Source organism: Hirundo rustica, chromosome 6 (genome assembly GCF_015227805.2).
Source record: "Hirundo rustica isolate bHirRus1 chromosome 6, bHirRus1.pri.v3, whole genome shotgun sequence".
NCBI classification, from domain to species: Eukaryota; Metazoa; Chordata; class Aves; order Passeriformes; family Hirundinidae; genus Hirundo; species Hirundo rustica.
Window position 1 is genome coordinate 10,214,476 of NC_053455.1, and position 23,189 is coordinate 10,237,664.

At 47.3% G+C, this 23,189-nt stretch overlaps 1 protein-coding gene across 1 annotated transcript; it reads right to left on the reverse strand.

Moving 5' to 3' along the window:
* Window positions 1-694: 694 nt before the first annotated feature.
* EXOC3L4 (exocyst complex component 3 like 4) lies at window positions 695-22,365 on the reverse strand. Its single transcript, XM_040067758.2, has 13 exons — window positions 22,274-22,365; window positions 21,855-22,111; window positions 19,942-20,332; window positions 16,830-17,481; window positions 14,154-14,271; window positions 13,059-13,184; window positions 11,722-11,822; window positions 10,229-10,324; window positions 8,163-8,277; window positions 6,089-6,211; window positions 5,655-5,807; window positions 4,206-4,327; window positions 695-2,042 (listed from the first exon to the last, which is right to left on the reverse strand). Exons 3-13 carry the CDS (start codon window positions 20,273-20,275, stop codon window positions 1,880-1,882), a joined length of 2,103 nt encoding a protein of 700 aa, XP_039923692.1. The 5' UTR covers window positions 20,276-20,332; window positions 21,855-22,111; window positions 22,274-22,365; the 3' UTR covers window positions 695-1,879.
* Window positions 22,366-23,189: the final 824 nt, after the last annotated feature.

Genomic DNA, 23,189 nt, shown 5'->3' on the forward strand with positions numbered 1-23,189 from the left:
AGTGCAGTTTTAGAAGTCTCAGACCTAGCATACAAAAGTCAAAATCCTCTTTGTATTTCTCCTGCTCAGTCAATCCTTCTAACAATGAATGTGAGTCTCTCAGCGCTGATGCCCTTCCGTGCTGCTGGGAGGGGAAATGTAGCTCACAGACCCATGGGGGTGTAATCACAGGGATCCCTGCCTGCACCACGTCCCCAGGACAGGGGAGGGGAGCTCTGAAGTGTTCATGTGTTCTGCACACCTAGTGGGAGAGTCAGACAATGTTTAACTTCTCCTTCTCCATAGCAAATACAGGGAGTCACCAAGCTGAGGGCTTGTGGGAATTGTCATGAGATGTATTGAAGAATGATGCAGGGCAGAAATTCCTCCCAGGATTTCTTGCTTCAGACTCTCAATTTATACCTGATATTTTAAAGCCATCTTTAGAAAAACACCTTATCTTGACTGTGGAGGTAACAAGTCTACCTTAGAAAAAGTTTCATATGATGATTGTGAATTAAAGGTGCACTCTGTGCTTCTTTATCCATCAGAACATTTCCCTTGGCCTGTCAGGAGCATTTGCTGCTCACCCAGGCTGAAATTTATACTGTTGCAACCCAAAGCAAAGGAAATAAAAGAGACTCACTGCTGATGCTGTAAGCTCTGCTGCCAGAAGAAATAGTGTCCAAGGCTATGCCATGTCCACATTTATCATTTTAATAGATCATAAACACATCTCTGTAAAGTCTTAGATTAAATCCTGTGGAGGGCAACCTAAGGGATAAATTAAATTGAATTTAATTGAATTGAATTAAATAAAAACAGATTTATGCAGCTTTAGGCTGAATGTCTCTTTCAGTCTCCCCTGCAGATGCTGGATGTAATGCTTTGGATCCTTCGTGGAGTTAATCCTGTGGTGATCCATGACCATCAATGGGATCATGCTGGTTTACACCAGAGGAGGATCTGATCCATAGCACTGTCTGTCCACCTCATACTTGGTTTCATACTCAGTCAGATTGTAACAGATTTGTTAAAATGCATTTAAACACATAAGAAAATGGACTAAAGGCGTGGTGGCACTTTCCTCAAGGAGAGCTTGGACCCTCCCTCCACATGGCATATCCAATCCAGACATGTCTGTGCACGCAGAGATGTGATGGCATGAACAGATCTTTAGTCCAACAGGAGTTTTGCAAGGCAGCCCTAGACTGAGGAAAATCTGCTGAAATGCCAGAGGGGCCAAGGGGGCCACCCTGGAGGGGAGAGTGTTCCATGTGCTGCATGTCCTGGCCATGGGATTTGGTCACCCAGTGTTTTCCTCTCCAGGCAGGTAGTGCTTTGTGGCCTCAGGTCACAATGTCATGGCCTTGTGTCATGCCAACTCAACCAGCTGGTTTGTGGGGGAGGAAATAAAACTTGGGTGCTACCACATCCCTGTCCAAGCTCTGCCCCTTGGTTGCTCATGGGCACTAATTATGAAGGAAGCTCTTGTTCTGCTGCTGTGTAATTATGCAGAGCACAGTCCAAGCCTTAATATAGCACCGAGGCCTAATATAGCTCTAAGTGAACTGCTTTTGGTTTTCTCCTGTTCTTTGAAAATACATTCAATCTTGTACCAAACAGTGGAGCAGCCTCCTAAGGATGGAATCCATGAATAGAACATGAGGTGGATGCTGTGTCTGGGCTGGAGCTGCTGTCCAGGAGCTCTTACAGGAGGCTGGTGTCTTGGTGCTGTTGCCTTTAGGTTCTGAACGTGGGGTAGCAAGTTCAGGAAACTGCTCCTTTCTCTACAGCAGTCAAAAATTTGGGTTTGCAGAGGAGTAGGGTGGGTTAGCAGATTTTGGATCATGTGTAGAGGCGATGTAGGAGAAGGCAGGATGCTGACTTTGGTCCTGTGTTAGAAGCAGCTGATGATTACTGGAATATCAATTTCAGCGAAGAGTCTGCAGCCCTCCCCTCCGTCTGAGCTCTGCTGTGCCTGGTGCACTTGCCGAAAAATCGCCGCTCGCCTGGCGCGCCCCAGCCCCCGGAGCGCCAGGATGGCCAGGACGTGCTCCTTCCTGCAGAAACCAGACAAGACCTGGCTCAGATGTGGCCAGCAAAACCAGCCCAGAGGTAAGCAACCAACAGCTGTGCTGGAGACAGAGCAAAGTGCCAGGGAATGACCCCTCACCACACTGGAGGAGCCACCAGGCTGGGAGTCTGCAGCCTCTGGAGGTACCAAACCAGCGAGCAGCAGCTCCTGCCACACCACACTGGTGGGACCGCCTCCTGCTGCTGGTGCTTCGGGGAATTCCCTCCTGTCTCTCCACACCCGTGATGCCCTTTGCGTGTTTTCCAGAGAGACTGTGGACCTTTTGTGTGATGATTATTTTGAGATGAGTAATGGAAGTGCTAATATTTAGGAAGCTGATAGGCACTAATTAGATTAGAGCTGGAAAGCCAACTTGGAAACATACTCTGTTCCAGTAATCTCAGTGTATACAAATTCAGCGACGTCTCTGAGAGCCCAGGGGAAAAATTAACAGGGACCTGAACAGGAAGCAATGCAGGTCCAGCAGGTTCCGCCTCGTTTTCCGAACTTCATTGTTAAAAATAATGTTACTCAATAATGGAAAATCAGAAATTAAATAAACCTGGTTGGGTCTGAGGCTAATGATGAAAAAGTACCACAAATCACAGCCTTGTAAATTGCTTTTCTGACTGGAAAATGGTTTTCAAATAGCCGTTGTTGATGACTAGCCATCATTTACCTCCTCCATCCTTCCCAGAACAGGCCCTGCCTCTTTTTCAGCTTAGTCTGGCCACTGGAATAAAAGCTTTATTGGAGTTTATTTATTTGTTTGGGGTTTTTTTGTTTGGTTGGGGTTTTTTGTCTTTTTTTTTGGTGGGTTTTGTTTTTTGTTTGTTTATATGTTTGTTTTGTTTTGTTGGGTCTTTTTTTGGTAGGGATTTTTTTTTGTAAGATATGTATGCTCACCTAGGAAATTACTCAGGAGCAATTGTTTCTTTACATGTCCATGTCTTCAATTCCCCCACACAGATAAGCCTGAAGAATATCTGAACCACCCAAGTTAAATCCAGTTATGAAAAATTTTGAGCCTCAGTTTTGGGGAGAGGTAAATATATTTAATGTGATTTTTTTTCCTCAGTATTTGAGAGTCCACTTCAGTATTCTAGCAATTAGTTAAATCTTATGGATTACTTTGATTGCATAAATGTCATCGAGTGCTGAAACTTTCAGGTTTGTTTTTTTTTTTTCTGAAATGACTCTGATGAAATGGAATTTATTGCAATCTGTACCACTGATATTCATTCTCAGTGGTCGAAGGAAGAGCTGTAGAAGAGAAGGTAACTTCTGATTTGCAGCTGCTTAGCCATGCACAGAGCTAGTCACTTTCTTTATTTTTCCAAGAGTTTTAAATTTTCCGGATGCAGCCTTGGAACAGCAAACGGAAAGTACAAAAGAAAGAATTTGTGATTTATTCCAAAATTTAATGGTTTTGTTCAGGCCATTTCAGAAACTGCAGCTGAACTGTGTCAATGGCTGCTACACTTTGAGGTCTGAGCCTGGGAACAGGAGACAAACCATTTGTTCCAAATCTGGAGCCTGCAAATTGGCAAACAGGGCTGATACTGGTGATGCAGTGGAAAGCAAACTGGAGCTTTACTGTGAAATAAGGTTCATTTAGAGCAATAAAATGGAATTCAGTGATAGAATGCATGGGAATGGTTCAAAGCTGTGTCAGGGGAGCTCTAGACTTGACATTAGGAAGCATTTTTTTAATGAGGTGCTGGAGCAGGATTCCTAGAGAGGTAGTTTGATGTCCCAAGCCTGTCAGTGCTCAAGAGGCATTTGGACAATGTCCTTAATAATTTACATTAACTTTTGGTCAGGCCTGAAGTGATCAGGAAGTTGGACTGGATTATCACTGGAAGTCCTTTCCTAATAGACTGAAATACCGCTATCCCATTTCATTCCGTTCCAAAATGAAAAAGCTTTGAAGGTAATTTGTGTGCATTATAAGATACAGCACATAGGGGGAAAAAAGAAAAAGTATGCAGCCATAAAGAGGGAAAAATAAGTTGAGATTCCCACTGTTGCTGGTGTCCTGATCTCTAACGTATGGGCACCAACAAAGAGAAGCTTGGCCCAGGCACAGGGTAAGCTGGTGCTTTTTGGGATGGAGCCCAAGAGTTCTGGCATCTGCCACTTCACGTACCTGATATCTGGATAATCCTGGCACAGCTCCTTGACATATGCCTTGATCTTGTCCTTTTTCTTCTCCCCAATGATATTGGCAATGTGATTTATGGCAGGGAGGAGCCAGTCGGCATCAGAGCCCTGTGGACAAAGAATGACATGGGGACATCAGGCACAGCAGCAGCTGCTCAATGCCTTTTTCTGAGCGAGCCAGGACCGGTGCAGGCAGGACAGGCTGCCTCAGACAGGCAGCAGGGTGCTGGCAATGGCAAAGCACCCCCAGGAGCTCTCCCAGGCCTGATCCTGCACTTTGCCGATGCACACGAGCACCCAAGCAAGCCAGACCCTGAGCAGGACATTGTGGCTGTGGTCCAGCATAGAAGCAGATGCCAGAGACTTCAACCCCTGCTGCCTGATAGTTTCATGTGCCTCATCTCTGAGATGGGATTTAGTGCCCTGGATGCCTGACTTTCCACAAAATCCAATTAATTCAACTTTGACTTCCCTGGAAATCCCAGACTGATGTTGTGTGAGATACAGAAATGTTAAAAGTTAACAACTCAACCAAATGCAACCATTGTTTTGACCAACAGACACCTAAACCACAACAATCAATTCTTGTTGATCTTCAGGTGTTGATACCATTCCTTTCTTCTATCTGCTCTTATCCTTTCTTTCTTTTCTTTATCTATTTTCTTAAATGATATTATTGTACTTTTATATTGTTATATTGCTATAGGTAATAACCAAAATGGCTACATAGCTTCTTTCCATTGTAATCAAATTGTTTTAAAACAAACCAGCCACACACACATGCACACACACATCTGTCTACCTACCTATCTATCTGTCTATCTACATCTATACATCTCACACTGGTCACTCAGTGTCATGGCACTCTAATCTGGCCCAAGGGATTTATTAACAGGAACCTCAGTCATCCCACCTTCAGGGGTGGATTGTAACAGTTGTCCAGTCACAAAACACCCAGACTGCCACCACTTTCTCCCCAGACCCTGCTGTACACAGACTGTGTACCCAGATGGAATTTCTCACGGGACTCAACTCCATGAGCTGTACCCAAGGGAAGGATCCTTTGGTGACAAAGTGCATCCCATGGCTTGAGGGAAGAGGCCCAGCAAGAAGCTGCCACAAGATGAGCATGATCCTACTGCACATGAAACACCCTATGTAAAGCTCCCTGAGAACAGGCTAAAACACCAGGTGCTGCCATCAGAGAGCTGCTGGCTGAACATGCACAAGCTGCCAACACAGAGAGGCTGCCAGGCTGGAAACCCACACCATGAACCTGCAGTAACCACCTTGCTTGCTCTCTTTCCAGTGCTTCTAAAATTCTTGAGTCTTGTCCTCCTCAGGAGCCCACTGCCTGGTCTCTGTGAAGCCAAGTGGGAATATTGCACCTCCAGGAGTGGGACAGCCAGGGGAGGCCAGGAGACAACTCACATACCTGATCAATGAGCATATGGTGAACGGTTGCAGCTTCCAGGCTCATCTTTCTGCTCACTTGCTGACGTGTCTCCCGGTTCATTTTCCATCTGGGTTTGATGACCTGTGTGACATATTCCTTCACCACGTATTTATGAACTTCACGTAGAAGCTCCTGGTTAAAAAGAAGCAAACCTCATGGGGTCTTTTTTCTATTCAAGGCCAAGGCAGTGAGAGAGGGCATGGAAAGCCCTCAGGTCTTTGGGAGCATTTGAGGGCATAGAGGAGGTACAGGAAGGCAGCACACCATCAGCACACACTCACTGATATCTGCAGCCCTCACAGTTATAAAGGGCAACCACTGTTGCAGTGAAGTCTGCAGGTCTTACCACAGCCTGAAAATGATGGTGGGGCCCCTCAACATCCCTGTGCCCAGGCGTGGGACCAGCTGCCTACCTGCCCCAGGGGCTCCCTCATGTGCTGCAGGTGCTCAGAGAACTGCGAGACGGCCGACGCCAGCGACTCCGGCCTTTCTGTTGCCAAAATCCATTTCTTGGTCAGGATTTTCTTAAAGAGTGGCTGAAAAAAGAACCAACTCACTGATGCACAGGTATATTCAGACTAGCTGATGATGTCCTAGCAGAAGGCACCCAGCTGTACACCTGATCTCAGTCTTGAACTGAAAGCACGGAGCACCCCCTCTGCATGAAGACACACGAGGAGCAGGCTGGGCTTCTCTCTCCACCCCAGGGAATTCACACCCATGTCTCCCCTTCCTGGGTAGGCCTTCCAGTGCAGAGAGGAGAACCATCATGCCCTGAGCAAGAGATGTTTTGGCATTAAAGGCTTATTTGTGATACCTCATTTCCTTGCTCTGTGCCACCTTCTGATCGACCAACTCAATATCTTTAGGTAAATAAATTTGTTTCTGTAATTGGGCAATAGAGAGAGATGAGAGTGTTAATCACAAACAACTCAGGCATGACTAGAACAGGCTGTGGTGGGCAACCATGTATGCCAGTATTACATGGGTTTGCACCAGCTATGGAAACGAGAAGTCACTTGGTAGTGAATCTGTTGGAAATTAGCCCAGTGATCCATCACCACTACAGCCTTCTCCATTAGGAAATCAAGTGCTTTGTGTTCACAGCCCTTCCAAGAGGCTGTCTGTACTGCTGCAGACCTGTAAGACTTCTGCGCCTTACTCTAACGTGGTAGCGGGGGGGTGCATAAATCTCCAGCTTTATGCCAATGGTTAATGGTGACATGGGAGTGATGGCACTCTTTCCCATCTGTCCTGGATACAAGGTACTCTGGCCAAGTGTCCTCGACAAGTTATTTTCCTTTGCTGGGTCCCTAGAGCTAATGTACCTTCATATAGAGACAGCAATATCTGCTAAAGATTTCTGGCACCTGCAAGAGACTGCCCTAAAGGCCAAATGCCAGATATCGTTCCTCCAGCATGTCCCTTTTTCTCTTCCTTCCTCTCATGATCTCTGTCTTTAGACTCCTGGCAATCTCCTTCCCAATTATCTCCCCCTTGCTGTGCTCCCAGCCTTCTGGAGAGCTGTTTAGAAATGCTTTGACTCGGCCTCTCTCAGTTCTCACGACATTTCAGCTCTCTTGCTCAATGCTTTGGCTCGGGGCCTTTCCTCGCCTGCTGCTTAGGCTCCAAGACAAGATCTGCTGTCACTGGAAAGTCCCCTTGGCCAAGAGGGTTTGACTTAGGTTGGAGAAGTTCCATGACTGCCTTGGTTTCTGGAAGTTATGTTTGGGGATTTAGAAAGTGAATTAGGATAAGTGAAAAGGGATGGGACCAAAGGCTTGATTTTCCCCATCTCTTCTATAATATCAGCTGGAGCTAGTGGACCCCAACTGGCTGAGAGCAGAAAGGTTCATCTACAGCCCCTGAGAATCACAAACTCCATTGCAGCACATTGTCTTTAGGCTTTTTAACACAAGTCAAATTTTATCAGAGTTTTATCAGTTAATACAAGACCTTTAGCATTCTCATTCTGGAACAATCAGTCTTTTGTCACCATGGGAACAACTTGGAAAAACCACCCCTACCAGAATGAATTGTGTCCCCTCTGAAGAGGTTTCTGACAGACCGTGGTGGTGGGTCTATGAATCACTAAGTCAAAGTCCTGAAAAATCCAAATTATTTGACACAAGGAAAAGTGTCTCTTTGGTGGGGTTCAGCTGGCCTCTCCAGTGCTGCACTTTAGATAAGATTTTCCCCACTGCTTTTCCTGGGAAACGGGAAGCTGCTAAATATCCTTTTCTTTTGATTGTTATTAACAGCTTGAAAAATGTATCATTGCTCATAGCAAAAAATTCCCAGGATGCTGAAAGCGTTGCTTTTTAAGGGGGATTTCCACAAGTGTTAAATGCATTTTGGAGGGACTATAACGTCACATGCTACAAAATGAAAATGACGTTTAGTTGGTGAGACAAGGGAAGGGCAATGACCTCAGCTGCTGCACATAACCCTCATCTTGAGGAAGTAATGTGGCAAAGATCCTCTTACCTGTGCTTTTGTTCTTAATTTTGTTAAAAATACATTTGTGAAGTTCCTTGTCAGAGCTGCCAAAATCTTCTGCAGTTGCTCAGTATTGACTTGAAATGCTGTTTCTAACCCTGACCTACAGAGAGACAGAGATCAGCAAGGAGATAACGTTAAAATGTAAACTATTACACAGCCCTAAACATCTTATCTGGATTGGCATGTTGGATATTATTTTTAAATAAACTTGTGTTTCTATTACTTCCTCTTGGAAACACTTACTGAGTCAAAGTAATGGCTCTTTTTGCACAATCCTGTACACTGAAAATTAATCATAGATGAGTAACTGTGGTTAAAACCCCCCTGAGATTTCCTCATCTGGTGGGACAGTGCAGCCATGCGGACCAGTTGCGTAGGTCAGTTGCTTTTTCACTCGAGCAACACCTCTGGTAAATGATTTCCAGGTACCTGGGAGAGAACTGGAGGCCATGGGGGAAAAGCAAATAATAAAGCCAGAGAAGGGAAAGCTGCTGACCCTGTGTCCCCCAGAGCCTGTCTGATTCACTCCACACAATGTCAGCAGCAGGTGGGATGCTAACTACAGGGATGGAAGCCTATGGAATTTCCTAAGGACAGTGCATATTTTTGCAATGTTTTACCTTATGAGAAAGAAAACTTCTGAGAGGTTAATGAAATTTCCAGTGTGTGTGTGTGTGTGTGTGTGTGTGTGTGCTTTAGGGGTATTGTGACCTCCTGGCTTTCTTCTCACTTTCCATCCCTGTCCCACTGTAACATGCTCAGTGTTGGTGAGGGATGAACTGAGGCAGCACCCCCACAAAAAAAGGCTTCATCAGTGATGCCTGAGCATCCCTGGATATGTGACATCCACTGCTGTAAACACAGAGAACAGCAGGTTCCTGTCACTGCCCAGATTTATGTGTCTGAGGCTGCTCTGGCAGGGCAATAAACCACCCAACACCATCCCTGTCATCCCAGGCTGGAACTCAGGACTGTAACTCTGGTTGAACACCTGAAGTCTGCGTCCAGCATCCAAAAAATCGTGCTGTTAGGACACCTGCCTCTGCCCCACAACTCGTCACCCTAGGCTGATGAATGTTTAACTTGACTCGGGAATAAACCCACCACCCAAACACTGCCATCTCTCTGCCTGGGGCCGGCGTCTCCTTTCACCCCCTGTCGTTGCCCGGCAAGGAAGGGGCAGCAGGAGGCAGGGAAAGCCATTTCCTCGGCGAGGGGAGCATTGCTGGAGAGACCGTGCCATCTAGAGACTTGCTGGCGGTAGTGCTCGCTGCGGCTGGAGCCGCCCTCTCCTGTGAGACGCGAAATCCCCTCCATCCCCTAAATAATACTTGGCATATGCATCCCTGCCGGAGCGGAGCAGCAGCAGGGGCTGGGAATCAGAACTCAGCCTCTCTGGTGGCCACAGCCCACGCACTAGTCCTGTGGTGTTTTGCCGGGCTGACAAACAAAAGCATCACGTCTGCATGGCAGAGATGTCCCCAGATGCTGCTGACCCCCTGGACCAGAGCCTGGGACATGCACTCACTGGCACCATCCTACTTATGGGGTGAGTGATGGATCTTTGACAGTCAGCCTGGTGATACCTGTTCATCAGAGATGCTTTCCAACACGTGGCTTGAAGTAACTAATTCATGCAAAGCTCTGAAAGTTCCAGATGCTAGCAGCAATGGCAAGCATTTATTTTTGGGCGCTTTCATAGAGTTTCCTCCAGCCCAATGCCAAAGGCAGCCTTGAGGCCATGTTTCTGAGTTTATTCTGCTAACTTCCAGAACGAAAAAAATGGAAAAAACCCACCTCCCCTCAGGATGAAAAAAATGCTCTGAAAATGAGTTCAAAACCCTCAAGAAGCACTGCATCTATCCATATTTCTATCTCTTCACCCTTATGGCTTTTATTTTCATCCCTTGGGGGAAATTCTCCCATAAGACTAGAAGGGCTGGAGGCTGAGCACCCACCAGGGCACCTCAAGGAGAGCTTGGTCTTTCCTTTCCTGCCACCCTCCCAGACCCCAGAAACACAGCAATTCGGCTTGGGGAGAGCAGACTTACACCAGGTCATGGAAGCTGTTGATGTAGGCAACAAGATAGGGTACGAAAATGGGGCTGTCCTGGGCCGTGCTCCACGCCGTGAACTCCTGCTCAAACCTGTAGAAAATACATCCAGGTAACACTGACAGCAGGGACACTGAGGATGCCTCATATTCTGTGTACATGGTGGTGTCAGGAAACACCCGTGGCTGGCCCAATCTGTCCTCTCTGTATGCAGACATGTATTTTCCAGCTGCCATAACATGTGTGTGCAGTGGAGGGGAATAGATGGCAGATAATTATGGGTTTAGGATGCACTCGCCTGAGCAGGTACGCAGCACTTTTGGAGAGATGCCAGGGATGTTGGGAGGCCAAATTTCTGACTTTTCCTCATGCTGAGGGTTTAATTGCAGGTATGGCACACAGGCTTATAAGTCTGAGCTTCCATTTCTCTGGCTTTTGGGGCAATATTATGTGCCTTTTAAGCACACAGGACTGATTTTATAACAGAAGATGTATAGGAATAGGGCAGCACACCTACTTTCCCTCCCCTCCAAAACCTCACTGTGGTTGTTAGGTAGTTGTTTATTTTGTAGCACCAATTTCATGGGATTGAGAGATGTTTCACAGCCAGGTCCATGCTGATGGCAGGAGGCTGTGTGTTCAGGCAGGCTTTTCCTGGTGGTCCCATTTTTTATCAGGGTAAAGGAACATGCTTGAGCTGGCCCCAGCCACTTGCATCTCAGGTTTGTTTAAGTAAAAGCTTAAGTTTCAGTGTTCCCTTAATCTGAGAGCCCAAGCTTGCATCTGGCTGCTCCAGTTTGCATTTTACACAGTTAAATGGGGAAGGGAGGAAAAAAAAAAAAAAAAAAAAAAAAAAAAAAAGAGAGAGAGAGGGAGAACAAAGAAAAGGGAAAAGAAGAACAAAGAAAAAAGAAAAGAAACCCCATTATTTCAGCAATTTCCTTTGGAAACTGGGTAAATTTTAATGGACTCAGGAGGCAGCCCAGCTGTGTGTTTTGCCAGGGTATAGCAGAGAGGGTCTCATCAGCCATTTTTTATGCCCACAGCCATGGGACGCCAGAGAAAACCATTCAGCAAGACTCATCCCAGGATACCTAGATGATGTTATGGGCAAACAGGCTTTTGGTGTGAGGGGTCCATAACCACTGCTTGCTCATGACTGAAGCTGCAAGTGACCAGCATCTAATGTCACAAAAGTCCTGAGTGGATGGGACTGCAGTGGTCCCATCCCTTTCCAGATAGCAGCTACTTCCCAGAACTCTGACATTGGATTGTTGGACTCAGAGTCCCATCTGGGTCTGTATATGACTCCCTCCAAATTGTTTTGCAGCTTGTTTACTACTGGGCTCATTGTGATCTCTGATTCTCCTAGGAACAGCCTTGTGCCTGCTCAATGCCAGTGTCTGGTCCAGTGCCTGGACTTCTTCCCTGTTTTTTTTACCAGTGTGGGACTCATTTAGAAAGAAAGTGCTGCCCAGAGCAGTGATGACCTTGGTATGAATTCGAGCAGCTCTGCCATGCACAACTCAAGCATCTTTGTTTCCAGGCTTCTGCTGATATCTCTAGATAACTTCACATGCTGCCCGAAGATCTAGAAAAGGGAATGAAGAAACTCCAGTGAGTGGGACAAGCACTGGTGAAACATCCTTCACAAGGATCTCATGCAGCTTTGGTCAGTAGGAATGGCTCACCTAGCAAAGGGGCAAACATCCAACTTGTTGCCAGGAAGTTTGCATTAATCTGTGCCTTTTTAAAATTTATAATGCAGACTGGGCCAAGAAGCACCAAATGATTTCTGATGTAATCATTCACCCCTAATAGCCTCATGTCCTTCTGTCATCTGAGTGCGAGTTAGAGGCGGTGTTGGCTGGAGCTCCAAGGTGTCCTGGTGTCATCCTCCTCTTTTGGGGGGAACTGCTGGAGGGATCAACCCCCAAGCCAAAGCCCAAGGGGAACTGAGCTGTCCCGGTGTATGACCCCATGATGAGGGGGACTATAAGCCCCATCCCTGAGGGCCCACACAAGCCCCCTGCTCAGGAGTGATGCCAGGGCAGCACAGAGGGTCAGGCATCACCCTGAACTCTTGTTTGCACTGGAACTCCTCCCAGATTCCCATTCCCATAACCCCAGCAACACTTCAGGACTGAGGTGTGTTGCAGTCCTACTCTTCCCATGGCATCCTATCCATCTGCTAAATCAATTCAGACCTGCCTTACCTGTGATCACACAATGTGTAATATTCCTCTATGGAAAAAGAGTCTCATCAGCAGGCAAAACTCTTTGATTTTTGTTCTTTCTTTCCTTCTCTTTTTTTGTTAGTATTATTTAATTGAAGTGACTCAGCTGATTGAGTGATGAGAATTAATCCTGCTTTTATTACCCTGTAGTCCCTAAAGCTAGTAGGGGCTTTTGTTTTTTGTACTGTTTAAATTGCAGTGGCTGTCACAGCCTACAGCCTTTCCCCAGCTTCCACGGCCCTGGGACAAAGTTGCTCTTTAAGCCAAAGGTTTTTTCAAAGAAACCTTTTCTTTCCACCTTTTTTCCAATTCTCTTTCTTCTTCCTAATCAAAGAGGTTTAGGGACTTTAAAATCAGTTGCCTATTATGTTGCTGACACAATTGACAGCAGGTTTAATTTGCAGCTAGAAGGCAAGCGGGAGAGCTAAAAGTTGTAATAAACGGCATTTTCTGCTCTAATGTATTCTGCCAGTGTGTGACTTACATAAATTATCGCAGGAGGCGGTACCTCCACCCCAGAAGGAAGCGATCCAGATTCCCTGGAGCCATAGAGACCACCCCGCCCCCCTTTCCCCCAGCTAATTAAATACCGTTTGAATATCAAAAGAGAGTGAGGCGTGGTAGATATTTTCCTTCTCTTCTGAATGAACCTCCTTCTCCCACTTCTCCTTGACCTCTAGTCTCAGGATGTTTCCAAAATAACTCTTGATCTTGCCCTAAATGTTAAACATAGGAAGGAAACATGCAGCTCAGGATGATGAAGCAAACACGAGTACAGCATCTCCCTGCATTTTGCTCCATGAGCACGTGGGTGCGGCCGCCACTCACGAATGGAGAGGTGAGCAGAGTCACAGGCCTGGCTCCAGACCTCGGGAGAAATCAGGAGCTCTGCTATGTGCGCAAGGTACTCCCAAATCAAAGGAGAGTCATTCTCCTGGCACGGAAACACTGGGTCAGCTGTTTGTTTGATTGCAAAGTCCTCCGGCACATGGAATGCACCGGGTCAGGATTAAAGATCAAACCAGTCATTCCCAGGGTACAGCCAGTCAGGTAAGGACCGTTCAGTCCTGGCTGAAAAATCAATGTTGTTGCTGGTGAAACAAAGTGATCTTTCACCAGCACGGTGGAGCAATATTGATTTCATTCAGCTGGGTACCTTGAGCTCACCTTGAGCTGTGCCCCGATTCAGAAATGATTTGCAAGGAAATGTCTGAGCCCAGCAAAGGGCCAGGAAAGTCTTACACAGCGTGCCAGACAACGACTGCAGAAAAACAACTGGGAAGTGGCTTCATCAGAGGACACAGACCATGAGTGTGTCCTCTAGTGGGGATACCCAAAGTCTGCCAATAGCAAACATCAGATGTGCTGGAGCAGATCCCACGCAGTGACAGGAGCTGCTAAAATGCCTTTGTCCCTAACTCTGCAATGTATACAATCTGCTGAAGCTCAGCTACGACCTTTCAGTAAGCGTCTGCCAGACTGACTGGGTCTGGTACGGTCCTGTTGGCTCCTGTTGGTCCCCAAGGTGGTATTCAGGAATTTTTTGCTTTAGAGTACAGGCCAGTAGGACTCAGCCCCTGGTGGGGCTGGAAACCACCATGAAGTCATCCAAGACCTCTGTTTGGGAGGCTGGGGATGCTGTACCTTCCCAGGGGGGCATGTGGGGATTAGGTCAAAACTCTCACCTTTGCAGAAGCAATGTAGTCATTTTTCAGTTTATCCCAATCAGCTGGTGTTAACAGCAAGGACAGGTTTTCTGTCTTAACCTCTGGTTTGAGCTCGGGATGACCCAGAAAGTGTTCACTGGAAAGAATCAAATGAACAAATTATAATGCCTCAGAGTGTGAATAAACTGATGGAATATTCATGCAGCATGAGCTACATAATTATTAAGCCATGAGAAATACACTTAAAGCTTAAATTGTGTTGCTTGTTTTCAAGGTTTAACAAGAAAATTTTTCCTTTCTATTAAAAATCCTAATTATTCAAACCCAGAATGATCTAAAGTTCCAGCCCACTTCAAAAATCATGAGACTTGTGAGTTGTTTGGACATGAAAAGTGCTATGAGAATTTACTTTTTAAAATAAACAACATGAAGCTGATTCATCCCACTAGAAGCTTGCAAAATGCCTTTCAGGGTAATTCCTGTAGTAGCACATTGCTTTGGAGTTAGCCCATCTCCCTGCCTCCTCTGCGGTGTCACATCCCAGCTCGTGTCAGCCTGTGATTTGTCTCTGGGCATGGTCCTGAGCCAGGGGAGGTGGCAGAGCAGGACCTGGAAGGCATTCCCATGCCTGGGACACCAGCCACGTTCCCCTGCAGATGGAAGTGGTGGACAGACATGCAGCTTCAGAGTCTGCCTCCAAAGAGGGCTCAGCTGACACATCACTTCTCTGCTCACTTTCCTCTGGACTGGCATGTAATCAGGCCGGCTGATTAGCACAGACCAGGGGAAGGGAGTGCCTGTGTTCCTCTCTCTGGGGCAGGAAGAATGTCATTAGCCTGTACAATTGAATGTGCTACTCCCGCAACCTGCCACAGACTGTGGAGGCACTGCCTCTTGCAGGGCAGTGAAGGTGGAAAACAGAAAGAAGAAAATATTCATGCACTTGATGAAGGTGGGGCGTAACTTTTGAGCTGTCATTTTGTTAATCTGGGAACACGGCTGCAATGTCCTACACATAGTCTGCACATGTGCTCAGCCACCAAGACGGGTTCCCATTGCCACACCAGCACCGTGCCCACAGTTAGATTCAGATACCAGTGAAAACTGTAATGTACAAGGTCAGGCTGCTGCAGAGTACTGCTCAGCAGATAATAAGTTCAACCTGCTCATAGTGTCCTGGGGTCAATACCTCCTTGGTCATGGTTCAGATTTCCCAGAAAGGAACATCTCCACATGAGGAGCATTGCACAACCCAGCTGCTGCCAGAGCCTGCTGCTCATTCTAAAGGACAACACAAATTTAAATATGAACTCTCCACCATAACTGAAAGGACAGTCTCAAATGTATACTCAAGGGGCTTATTCCCACCTTTTTTCCTCTTTCCCTTTTTTTTTTTTTTTCATTTGTTTGAATTGTAACATCAATAATGAGTTTGGGTCAGTCAATCTCTTCCTTTTTGATTATTTATTCCAAGAGAGAGGGAAGTTTTTTTGAATGGGAAAATCAAATGGAAACAGCCCAGAACAGCCAAGTGATTGCAAGCAGTGCCCAAAACAACTGCAAACTCTCAATAAACCCTTTCACAGCAATTTAAAGAAATATGGCAGGGGCGCTTTTCTTTGGTGCACAACCTGGCTGCTGGAGCTCATTTCTTTCCCTGCTCTCCTGTAATGCTGGGGTGAGGCCATGCAGGAATTTCCCTTCAGATGAGATCTGCAGGGATTTGTGATGCTGAGGGGGTTATGTACATCCTTATGGTCACCACATTCTAGGTGGTGTTTTAAGAGCAACTGGAGAAGTAACTGGAGAAGTTCACAAAAGAAACCTGTTGAGGGCTGTTTGAATCAAAGACCACTTGCAAATGTTTCTTACCCAAAAGCTACCTCAGGCTAGGGGTGTTCTGGGCAACAGTGTGCTGCTGCTTGCCCTGCTCTGTCACTGACCATTTTGACCCACTGTTTGACTCAGTGCTGGTACTCCTGCCTTCACTCCCTCTCTGTTTTATTTGAGGGCTGCCAATGGGTTTATGTTTGTCCCTTCCTTGAACATCTGGTTCAGGCCATATCTGGAGGCCAGCTACCAGTACAGACAAAACTTTCCTTTGACATAACTGTTTTCACATGCTTATTTTCCAGATCCCTGAACTGCAAGGAGCTATGTCTTAAACCCCTCCCATTCAACCAGGGGACACATCTGAGACAGTCTTTGTTTTCATGTGTCTAATTACCTTCGATGATTTCTTGAGTCCTCTTTAAGAGGACTCTGACCCCATGCATAGGAGTTAATGTGGCCCATTTCCAAACGCATCACAATTTTAATTAAACAGGAGGAAGACCTCCTCCACAGGCCCCTGCCTGTGCCTGGAAAAGTCACTGAACAGCTGTTGGATCTTACAAAATAGATACAGAAAGGAGCAGGTTTATTACAGCAGGTTTATCAAATGCAGGGAGGAGCTTCCTGGCCTGTGGGAGCAGCAAGTGGGAGAGGGAGGGGAAAATGGGGTGATGTAGATCTATAAAAAGCAGCAAGTGCTTTATCCATGGTCCATTGTCCCCACCTATTAACAGATTTGCTATCTGGCTCCACTGTAGTCACTGCATCTTGCTTGGAAAACTGACAATGGCTTGGTGCTTTTGGAATACACCACAGCCCCATGGCTCCCTGGAGGAGGCAGAGGCAAACACAGCAGCTCACCTGTGGTAGGTGTTGGCCACCCAGTCAAGCAAGGTGTAGAGCTCGTGGAAGTCCAGTGGTCCCTGGGAGAGTTCTTGCAAATGTGAGGCAATGGCATTGTGAAAAGCTTCCACATACGTGTCACACACCTGGTACTCCTCTGGATAGCATTTTTTTACTGATGACTTGATTTTCAGTAAATCTTCCCTCAGGTGTTCCTGGAGGAAATGTAAGTGGAGGTCAAGCCAAGAATTTGCTTCTTCCCTTGATGCCATGGGTGCCTTCAGGACTCTTTTTCTTGCACTCTCGTTGACCGCTTCCCTCCACTGCTCCCTCCACTTTCTGGGCCTGCCGAGTAAATCTGACCCAGGACGAGCAGCACTGTCTGTGTTGGGATGAGCTGCTTCCTCATGGGCAATTAAAGTCACCATGGAGGTCAGCATGGTAAGCTGTAAAGTGGGATCCTCCAGTGTTGCCTCCACTATGGACTGGATTGCCTTTGTGATGGAGTTGTAAAGCAAATCCACGTCCTTGGATTTCCGTACAAGCTCCTGGGGGTTATCGCTGTATTTCTCAGAGTCCCGTTCAGCGATAGTCTCATCTTCCATTAACTTGATACTTGCAAATGCTTCCAAAAGTTGCCTTTTCTGAATAAGTTCATTGATTTCCATTACTGCAGAAACAGGGGGGAAGGGGTTGGGACAAAGCAGGCATTAGGCTATTGACAGGTTGGTAACAGGACAAGATGCCCAACAGGGAAATTTGCAGGGGGCTGTTCAGAGTAGTCACGTCCCAGCAGTGCCTCTGAGACTGCCCCTGGGCTTCCCTGATCTCTCCAGCTCCTGTTTGACAGGAGAGGAAAACAGTGGAAAAACAATCGCTGCAAATTGAGCCACATCCCTAAACAGCTGGTTACAGAGACAGGAAATATCAAAAAACCTGCTGATAACCCTGCAGGAAGGCCTCAAGCAGTGGCTGGAGAGGCTTAACAGAGGGACACTGGAGACTCAGGCTGCATAAAACTGCCTCTGGCTCTGCCCCTCTGCTGGTGTGGAGACGAGGTGGAAATGGCAGCAGGAATGGTTCAGGTTATACCTTACCAGCAGGATTTCCTTTAGCATGGATGTTCTGTGTTCTGCATACCACTGTGCTCATCACAGCTCTGCTGCTGTGTTGGCCATGGTGGTGTAGCCCAGCTCAGGCACCTCTGTTTGAAAGGGCATTTCAGTGTGCTGCCCAAGAGGGCAGGGAGGGTGCCCAGGGTTCTGGCTGGGGAAGCAGGAGAGAACGCAGCAGGACAGACCCCTTTGGCTGTCCTGAGCTCTTGGGTCAGATCTCTCTCTCAATGGTTATGTCTGTCCCAGCCTACCCACAAGCATGTCCTCAGAGATACCGGGGCCCTGAGAGAGCCTGCTCTACATAGGCCCACACTCAGGTGCCAAGCACAGCCTCGCACCAGTGCTCTTTTTTTCCCAAGAGCTGAGCACTGCTGTCTCTCAGTGGTCTGGGCGTTGTAGGGGCATCCAAACCTGTGGATTTGTGGTGCCCCTGGTACTCAGGTCTCACGTGGTTTTACTCCACCTCCTTTGCTTTTGGCACTCGTTGCCAAAGCTGGCTGGTGTTGGCTGAGGGGAAGTCACCCAATACTGCTGCCCCTAAAGTGGCTGAGGTCTACTGAGTTCCCCATTTGTTTTGCAAAGTCTTGTTCGTGCAGGAACCACTGCCTATTTGCCAGTAAGATGAGAAGCATTTGCCATGTGTTGAGGAGATCCAAGAGCACTGTTAGCTTTTGAGAGGCCCTGGGAAGCTCTCACCATCTCCAGCGTTGTAACAGATGCTCTGAACAGGAGATCGCACTCTGACACTGGGCATAAGAAAAATATTAAAGAGAAGGGAAAGGGTATCCTTTAGGCATGTGTGGCCACTGCTTCTGGGACATACACATACAAAATGGTCTGGAAAAACTGGAGAGCACTCAAAGAAGGACTGATTTATAGCACACAATTTCTGCCCTTAGGCTTGTCTGCACGCAGGTTTTATACCATATGTACCAAGCAATCTCTGTAGTATAAGACTATGTGTATGAAGAGAAAAATATGCTAAATAACCGAACTATTGATGCATCACAGAATACATAGATCTTTGAGTGCCTATATGGTGCTACAGTTGCTTCTGCACTCAGAAGGGAGGGAAATTCTACCAATTAACTTAGTCTCTTCTAGATAAATTAATATAAAACCTGTGTTTACACAAATGCTTGCAGTGAGAGACTAGAGGAATACATTCTGTTCTGTTTATCAAAGTGAGAAAACACCATTTAATCACCATCTAGGATAATTATTCAGGGAGGTGATGTTGGGTGCTAAATGGATCTTTAATTCAGCGATACAAGATCAGCCAGCTGGTGGTTGAAGGAAGACAATTGAAAGGCAATTAACTATTATACAGCTTAATGGTGCACGTGGTGGAATCTCCATCACTTGCCATATTATCCCAGGATGGGATGTGTTTCCAACAGAGCTACTCTAGTCCAGGCCAAACACAAGCTATTGGGCAGAGAATGGACCTTATTAATGCAATTTCTCAGCTTGTTTATTTCAGGAGATCAGAAAGCTTGTGATAACATTTTCTGCCACTCCTCCTTGGAGATAAGACTAGCAAAGTTTATGAGATGGGCTCAGATCCAGCTTACCAAGCTCACCATCTATCAATGTAAAGCAGTAAATCACTTCCCAGCAGAGTAGAGCACATTACAGGCAGTATCAGGCAGTGTCAGCCCGTGCATCTGATCCCTGTGGCACCCTAGGCAGCGCACCAAGAATTTCTTTCTAGAAATGTAGACTGAGGAAACGTCAAGTCATGCTGTTTCACCTCAGTCTATCTCCAGGTGAATGCATGCTGATATGGCTAAACTAAAGCAGAGGAGGCCACAGAGCAGCATGTTCCGTGACAGAGCCTTGCCCAGGCTGGGGCAAGTATCACCCAATGAGTCCATGCAAGGGGTGCAGTTACCCCTCCCTTGTGAAGGCACGCCTGCATCTTTAGCAGCTCTGTTGGGCTCAAGCCTTGCACACTGTAAATTAATGTTACATTTAACCTGCAAGAAAATGGCACTGGTGGTTTTGTGTCTTACCTGAAAGAGGTTTTGCTTCAATGGGCTCACACTGTTCACCAACCTTCCCCATGCCATTACAGGTCGTGGGTTTGTTCTCCTCGAAGCTCCTGAGTGTTTGCAGAAGCCTTTTTGCATTCCAAGTGCCAGTATCTTCCTTCCCTCTCTCTTTTTTCAGGCTTCGTTTTGATTTCCGGATGCTGAGCATTGTTTTAATTCCTCTTTCAAAGAACCCACTGTCCCTGCTCTGTGAATCTGAGCTGCTCAGTTCAGAAGAGACCTCCATCTTTTCCTCCCCTGGACTGTTCATTGGAGAGGCTGGTTCTGAGGTCACACTCCTTGTGTCTAACTCCATATTTCTATTTCTCTTATCTTTCAACAGGAGGTTTACCAAACAGGTTGACGGCAATCGCTGAAATGCACAAAACAGCAGAATTAGAGATGTCCTTGACAGAGTATTACTGTGTCTCCAAAGTCAATCCTGGACTGAAAATCTTGCCCATTCCTTTCTTGTGCCTAATTACAAGGACAAAGCAAGATGTTGTAGCCTGTAGCTGCTGAAACAATCTCTCTCCTCACAGACAGCAGATGCTGGCCTGCACCTGGTGCTCTGGAAAGCTTCACTTAACTGCATAAACCAGGCAAGTGGCAACTATTTCTCCATCACCAAGGAATCATAAGATGTCAGAGATGTCGAAATCTGTGTAAACATACCAATTCTGTGGGTAAACAGATGTGGTTACACTTTCCATTCTTCTAGGTGGATTTCCAGCCATGCAGGAATAATAATCTCCCTGAATCTCACTGGCTTGTTTCTGCTTTCTGATGTGAATGTGGCAACTTTGGGGTTTGTTGTTACTTTTGCCCTGCTCAAACCCTGAGCTGCTGCTGCTGGAGGTGGCCCAGGGGTGAGTGGTTCCCAGGAGGTGGCTGAGCTCTGCTCTAGCCCCTTCCACCAAAGCCACAGCTATCTCTGCGCTCTGAATCGTCATGGTTACAGCACAGCAGGCAGCACAGGGCAGGAAGGGTTCACATCACTCAGCACGGTGTCCCAACATGCCAAGCATGGGTATCTCCACGGTGAAACAGACCTCTGCACAAGCCGCAGGGGATGCTGCAGGAGATTCCAGATTTCAGCAGAAGTGCTCCTGTCACTGCTGCTGGGCAGCAGCCACAGTCTCTGCACTCGCTCAGCTCCTGCCCTGCTGCAGACAAACTCCCCTCTGCCCATCCTGAGGGCTGGCCCAGGTGTTTGGGAAGAGGGAGGAGAGAGGTTTTGCCTTCCCTCCCTTGCAGGGGGCTCCCACCCTCTGATACAGCCCGTTCACGGAGCCATTGTACGCTGCAGTGCCCCGAGGATGGAAAATGCCACGTTTCTCCAGATCAGGCTTAAGGCAGCTGAGTGAACAGTTCAAATTACTAGAAACAGCTAGTGCTTGAAGTGACAAAGGAACTGCCTGTCTTGGGTTTGTCCAGCCCACAGAAGCCAGAGACTGAAAAATGATCGCAGTCAATAGACATGTTGGGACTCTGGAAATAGATCTCATCCTTCCTCAGTCAGTTTTACTGCCCTGTGCATGGTTATTTCACAGGCTGTGAACTGCAGGGACGGCATCTTCCCAGGGGTTTGCTGAGCTGTGGGGCTCAGACCCTGCCTCACACACTCTCACGGCAGGGAGAATTTAACCATTCACTGCCTTGCTCAGGAGCTCACCAGCACAGCCCGAACAGAGGGTGGGGGAGAGAGGAGAGCACCCCACTGCCCCGGGATTTCAGTGAAAGCGGGCTGAGATCTCGGCTCAGGCTCTGCACTGGGGGTTCTGCAGGCAGAGCGGGGCAGCAGCAGTGGTCAAAGGGGTGACCGACATGGTGGAGAGAGCCAGGGGAAAAGGAATAAAAGGTGTGAGCCCATGAGAAAGGAAAGGAATACATACCCCAGTAGCGATTGGAGTGATCCCCTCCTCAGCAAGCTGCGATAGCACAGCTGTGATCCACAGAAACTGAGAGCGGCTCCGTGCCGCAGGAAATCCAGCGCAGACGCAGGGGCAGGGGAGCAGCTCTGCAGGACAGAGGTCCAGGCCAGCTCACCCCCCTCAGCTGACTGGGGCACTGCCCCTCACACCTGTGCTGGCCGAGGGGCTTCCTCTGGGAACGGTGCTGCTCTCCATCCTCCTGTACCCGCTGAAAAGGGCTGTTAAAAAGTGGAAAGAAAAGGCCTGTCTGTACCTGCCCAAGAGCTCCAGCACCTTCACCTGTTTGATCTCTGGAAAAGACTCGGCACTGTTTCACTTTCACTCTTGTTCTGAGCATTTAAAAGAAGAGGCGGAGAAAAAAATTCCGGGTTAATTATTACCCTACAAGTGGAAATGGAGCCTTGAACCTGAGGTTCCACGATGGGGTGAGCTGCTGCCTTGAGATGGCCTGGGGCAATGAGGGGAAGGAAGATTTCAGGATGAGGTCCTGTCGTGATGGGCTGAAGCCCCACTTATCTGGGTAGGGGGGTTCAAAAGCAGCCCCAGAGCTGCTGTGTGGGATGGCTGCATTTCACCCCCTTCTGCCCTGTTTCTGTAGGTCACGGGTGGCTTGGTCCCAGTAATGATTGCCAGATGTGGGTGAGGGACAGGGAGTAATGTGTCCCCTGGTTAAATATTTATATATTCACTTCCCACTTCCTCACTTTGCCCTGTGGGCACTTATTTCCATGGGGTTGCTAGCTCTGGATCCTTCCATTCTCAGAGCATTTGGGAACCTTGGAGGGAACTCAAAGCAAAAGAGCACAAAAAAGGGGCCTTGAAGGTTTGAAAAACATTAAACACTGTCACTTGGTTTGTCACTGACCTGTGCAACATGATTTAACCCTGGGGCTTCTTTAGTGCCCAGACAGAGACAAGTCAGGCTGCCAGGTGTCCAAGGTCCTGGTGTAAAGCAGGAAGGGTAAATCAGGAGGTACCACCATGCCATGGGCAGTGTGCACTTCTTTGCTTTAGGAGCCTGCCAGCATGTCTCCTGTCAGTGTGATCAGGGACATCTGAGGGGTTGGTGATGGATAGATGCCATAAATGGCATCTGGACTTTGTGCTGTGCAGAGGAGAACAGAGGGAGACAATGAAGGATAACAGTCTCCTCTACTTCTGGGAGAGACTGTGTGTCCAGGAGGTGGAAAGTGTGTGGGATGGGAATAATTATGATCTTATTAAACAGGGAAGCATGGCAGCATGGATTTGGTGTGAAATTGTCCCGTTGGTGAGATGGGCCTGGGCAGAGCATCG

Coding starts and splice junctions, on each gene's coding strand:
- EXOC3L4 (XM_040067758.2), bottom strand. CDS start 20,275: ATGGAGTTAGACACAAGGAGTGTGACCTCAGAACCAGCCTCTCCAATG. Junction 17,482..19,941: donor TGAAGCAAAACCTCTTTCAG/GTAAGACACAAA, acceptor CTGTTTCTGCAG/TAATGGAAATCAATGAACTT. Junction 8,278..10,228: donor AACAGCTTCCATGACCTGGT/GTAAGTCTGCTC, acceptor GTCTCTCTGTAG/GTCAGGGTTAGAAACAGCAT.